Below are 5162 nucleotides of genomic sequence, written 5' to 3'. Positions count from 1 at the left end.
GACATTCATTGAAAAGTACCACAAAGTGGAAAATGTTGTACTGCTCCTCGAGTGCTGCAATCAACAACTGCACAGATGAAACCTTATGGGTCGAAATAGTAGTGTTTGTAATGGTCTATTTTATGTTCCTTTGCAATTGTTTGAAAAATGTTTCAAATACACGGTATACACTTTATATATTTATAGACCTGGTGTGTGAGTATAATTTTGAAAATCATTCTTTGTTCTTTTTTGGCTGTAGATAACGTGCCGATAATTCTGCTAGAAAACATACTGATCCGCACGTTTAAGGAAGGTAGTTTGTATTGACATGTACAGCGCATTCGGTAATTCCCGTTTTTCATAATATAACATGACAAATCACCTTGCTCTTGCTATTGTTTTATCAATGTCTGTTTGCTGCACCTGTACTTTTGACAACACTGCATTGGTAAATGTGTTACTCCCAAAGTGCGGTATTACAACGAAGCATAGTTTATATGGGCTTGCGTGATAAAGTGACTTTGTAAAGCGTTTGGCTCAGAGTTTGGTCAGAAATTGTGAAAATGTTTACAGGCTGCCAATGGACAACAAAAATCAAGGTGGACAATTACTGAAGCATGAATAATTTTCTTAAATAACACTAATTCATGTCAACTCCTGGCAGGCCAGAATTAAAGATATAACAGGCATCATTGATTTTGACCTGCAGGCCACAGTTTCCACATGACTGATTTATAGTATCGTATACCCAGGGATTATTCTTTTGTGCCGTAATACTTGCTATAGCCAGACCAAAATGTTTAGTGGATCAAATGTTTTACGGGCTTAAACGAGTAAACGTTATTTGTGTTAAACATCGCCTGAGAAGCAGAAAACGACATGTATTTCCTGTCGTGGAAACCATTTACAGACAATCTTTTTAAAAAACGAAAACCACCCATTTTTGAGTAAAAACGTTTGGGTGTTTTCGGTGTTTTTGACGTTGTTCAGAAAGGAGACCCAATTGCCGCAGCTGATAAAAGTCGCCAAAATAACAGAATATCAATCAGTTCATTTAATATTTGATCAAGGCCCAGTTTGTCCATATTGCAGCAGATTTGTAATTTTATTTTCGAAATTTAATTTGTATATTTTTCCTCAGGAAGTGGATTGTGTGCCAGCCAAGACAATGAGGTTAATCTTGTTGATTCTCGTAATTGTGATGGCTTACTTACTTATTTCAAAAAGTTTATCCTCCACTAAGCCCACGGTCGGAGCTCCATCTACAGGTCGGTGCACCTTATAACGTACTTAACTGTTGGGATATTCGTCTTGTTTCTTAACTCGTGAGAAAAAGACATAGGGAAATATATAACTTGAAGGTTTCTGACCTTAGCAGTTATTCCTCTGTTATAGCCAAATACCTTATACCACGACTTCATAAACTTCATTGTTCTTTAAAACGATTTCAAAACAAAAAATAATCCATGCCACCCCTTTGTGGGTAGCTTACATGGACAACAAATTTGGGGGGGCCACAAATCTTGCAGGAACCTCAGTTTGAGTAGACCTGCCTTATCCAATAAACTTTCCATTTTATCTTTCATCATTCGCTTTATCTGCAGGCCAGGAGGCGAGCATATACGTCTTGTTCTTGGTGGATAGTATGTCATCCATGACTAACTCAGAATTCGCGACTTTCAAGAAGGCTTTTCTTAACGTGACTTCGTCTCTACAACTTGAAACTGGGTTAACACAAGCAGCCATGGCTCAGTTTGGAAACCAGGATGTCCGAAGGTGAGTTGGCGTAAAATAAAAGCGTTTCGCAACGGTCATACAAACTAAGCATCTCATGGCAAGGCATGACCGACCCACTGCGCCGGCACTTTGCTCTTTGGTGATCTCAGCTCTTAAATTTTGACCGTAAGATTCATTGGCATCGCAGCCAAGGTATTGCAGCCAAGCTGGATCAGGCACACAAATGCTAGTAAACCTTATTATATTTGGTAATCATCAAACTAGTTATTCATATAAAAACCTGGTGATAATGCATCAGAGATTTCCTTGGTGAAAATCTTCTTTACGGAACAAGTTTGCAAATATTATACTTCATAACATAAATAGGAAAAATCAAGAAAACAATTAAACAAATGGGGAATGTATGAGGTCAACTTCCACAGAAACCCGTATTAGTCGTGAAACACTATATGACATTTGAACATGCTCAGTTTTTGACTTCGAAATGGTGGATGTGGTTGTAAAAGGGAAACGATTTATTATGTATTTTAATGTTGTTATTATGTTTCGGTAAAATGTGACGTGCGTGGTTAGTTACATCATTGTTCCCACTGATAAACTGCTGAAATGTTCGGTAACGTCAACAACAACATGAACCGAGTTAAATTAATTTAAATATTCTGTTTGCCTAATACTGCATATATTGTTGTTAATCAGCTAAAATACAACCCCCCCTTCAAGCATTCAAACGCCAGTTCAGCAACATACCATACTGGTGAACCGAAAGTTACTTTACGAATAAACAAAGCTGTATAAATGAGCAACCTGAAATTCTGAATCCAATATTAACAATGATTTTCTGCCGTATTGTTTATGATGTTATGAAATTATTTCATGAAATTTAGCCTACCATCCAACATCACACAATAACTTCATCAACTTAGCCACATTTCATAAAAGTGCTAACATTTTAACAAGTATATCTAGAAAGTAATGGTTCAGGGTCTATAAAAAACAGTTATTTTTATGCAGTATTAATCCTTTCAACAACGATTTCTACCAAGAACCGTTTCTGTTCGGAGATTGCAATACGACTGCATGCGTTCGCAACGCCGTGAACACGAACATGTTGAATGTGTTGGCGACAAGCTCTTTCGCTGCAGCCGCTCTTAACCGGGCTGTTAACGTGAGTAGCCTAAATGCAACTATAATTGCTTAGCCATTCTTATTGGCTATTTTAATTTACCGATGATTCTTAAAGTTGGAGATTTTTCGGCTGACTTAAAATCAACTCCAGAATTAACACGAGCCATTGTTTTTCGTATTAACTTATGGGCAGATTTAACCGGAGCATTCGCAAATTAATCGTCACTCTATGCCAGAAAATACCCAAATCTATTCTCTTTGGTAAAATCTGAATGGTTTATTTTTATACCACTTTAAACATGATGTAATGTCGGCAAAGCGTGGCTTGTTTTGTGTTTACAGGTTTACTTTTCGTCGGTTCCAAATTCTGCTGAGAAGTTTCTAGTTTTGGCCACAGATGACCCAGTGACCGACACTTTAAACCTTGCTGCTAGGTGAGCATTTTGCACCAACTTGGATAAATTTGGTTATCTCTAATTTAACACATCGACTAATTTAACTAACCTAAATGTACGGGTATTGTATGAATTTACCCATTAAAACTCGTATAATGAGGCGGACGCGACGCATCGGCGACTTAAAATGGTCAACGTATTTTGGTGTTGACGTAGTTGGGGTCCTTTGGATTTTCGCCAGAATCACTTTTGTTGCTGATATGAAACCTAATCTGTTGTTTACAGCAACGCACTGACTTTACAAAACAACATTACGGTGTACGCGATTGGAATTGGACAAAATGTGAACGTGTCTCAACTACAGGCGATCGCGCATTCCAATTCGAGAGTTCATACAACCACATTTGCAGGATTTGAAGGCGTTTTGCTATCAGTTCTAAAGGATATTGTGACGGGTAAGTTCCGAATAATGCGGGATATTGTATTGTTGTTGCAAGATGCTAAAAGATGCAAATTATCAAGTTTATTTTTAATATATTGCTTTATTTTTGACATTTATTCAGTTGGAGATTATTTTCATCTGGTATATTTAGTTTGTGCTTTGTTTTGCAACGGCAGAAGCGACAAAAACATCAACCGCAAGTCAACCAAGAACAACCACAAGTCAACCACAAACAACCACAAGACAACCGAAAACAACTACTACTGCACCACCGACAAGCACAAGCCGACGATTTAACGATTTGTAATTTCCAATTCGATTTATTCGTTGTACAGAACTTCCTTAAATAAAGGAATGCATTGCTACAAATAAACAAATAAACCAAAGTTCGTGTGCGGAAGTTCAACGGTACACGGTCTGCTGCGCAATCCTTCGGTATGACGCTTGATGAGTTTAACAGCACAAACAAGTCACGCATGATACACACCCACTGATAGTAGTTTTCCATAAGTCCTGCAACATCACAGCAAACCATTTAGAACAGGAATGGCAAACATGGAGGTGTACTACCACGTGGTTGCGGTCAAACAGCAATCAATGCCCTTGACCAAAATCCTTATCTGCTGTTACAACAGCGGTTAGGAACGGGTGTAGGGACAGATAGCGATGTTTTCGCCAAATCTGCGGATTTGCGGAGTGTCAGCGTAAATATTAGACCGTGCACAAAACCATATCACGGCTCATGGTCTCTGGTGTTGAATTTCGATATGAATATCCATTAACAAACAAAATACAAAACAATAGACACAATCCTTTGCCAGGCATACAAACCTTCCCCTAATAGTCCAAATTGTCAGTTGTTGTGGTCGCTTGTCTGCACTGAATTACCATCGTTCTTTTGCTTGTGGTAATGGTGAAGGCAAGACAACTAAATAACGATTGAAATGCAAGTATTTAAAAATTTACATCATGTTCTGATCGATGTTGATTGAAAGCTAACACTAAGTGAACACGCTGTACCGCTCGTCCAGTGCTGCAATCACCAACCGCACAGATGAAACCTTATTGGTCGAAACGGTGTTTGCACTGACCACATTATGTTCCTTTGCAATTATTCGAAAAATCTTTCACATACACGGTATACACAGATTTATCGATCTGGTGTGTGAGTACAATTATGAACATGTTTATTGGCTGTAGATAACGTTTCAATAATTCTACATATGAAACATACTGTTCATCACGTTTAAGGAAGGTAGTTTGTACTGGCGTGTAGAGCGCATTCGATTATTCCCGTTTTTCATAATATAACATAACAAATCACCTTTCTCTTGCTATTGTTTTATCAATGCCTGTTTGCTGCACCTGGACTTTCGGCAACACTGCATTGCTAAATATGTTTTTCCCATAGTGCGGTATCACAACGAAGCATAGTTATATGGGCTTGTGTGATAAAGTGACTTTGTAAAGCGTTTTACTCA

At 38.1% G+C, this 5162-nt stretch overlaps 1 protein-coding gene across 1 annotated transcript; it reads left to right on the top strand.

Annotated features, from left to right (window-relative positions):
* The first annotated feature begins 352 nt into the window (after positions 1-352).
* On the top strand, positions 353-3988 carry LOC145890429 (uncharacterized). The gene is made up of 7 exons (XM_082981489.1): positions 353-430; positions 1124-1250; positions 1587-1758; positions 2731-2884; positions 3187-3278; positions 3525-3694; positions 3858-3988. The coding sequence occupies exons 1-7, from the start codon at positions 353-355 to the stop codon at positions 3986-3988; spliced, it is 924 nt and encodes a 307-aa protein (XP_082837615.1).
* Positions 3989-5162: the final 1174 nt, after the last annotated feature.

This window comes from Ascidia mentula, chromosome 1 (assembly GCF_947561715.1).
Source record: "Ascidia mentula chromosome 1, kaAscMent1.1, whole genome shotgun sequence".
NCBI classification, from domain to species: Eukaryota; Metazoa; Chordata; class Ascidiacea; order Phlebobranchia; family Ascidiidae; genus Ascidia; species Ascidia mentula.
The sequence above is the reverse complement of the archived record's forward strand: the minus strand, read 5'-3'. Positions and strand labels throughout refer to the sequence as shown.

What these genes read in the sequence shown, in the direction of transcription:
- LOC145890429 (XM_082981489.1), top strand. Translation starts at nt 353, where the DNA reads ATGACAAATCACCTTGCTCTTGCTATTGTTTTATCAATGTCTGTTTGC. An exon ending in GGAAACCAGGATGTCCGAAG is followed by an intron (nt 1,759 to 2,730) that starts GTGAGTTGGCGT and finishes ATTTTTATGCAG; the next exon opens with TATTAATCCTTTCAACAACG. An exon ending in CTCTTAACCGGGCTGTTAAC is followed by an intron (nt 2,885 to 3,186) that starts GTGAGTAGCCTA and finishes TTGTGTTTACAG; the next exon opens with GTTTACTTTTCGTCGGTTCC.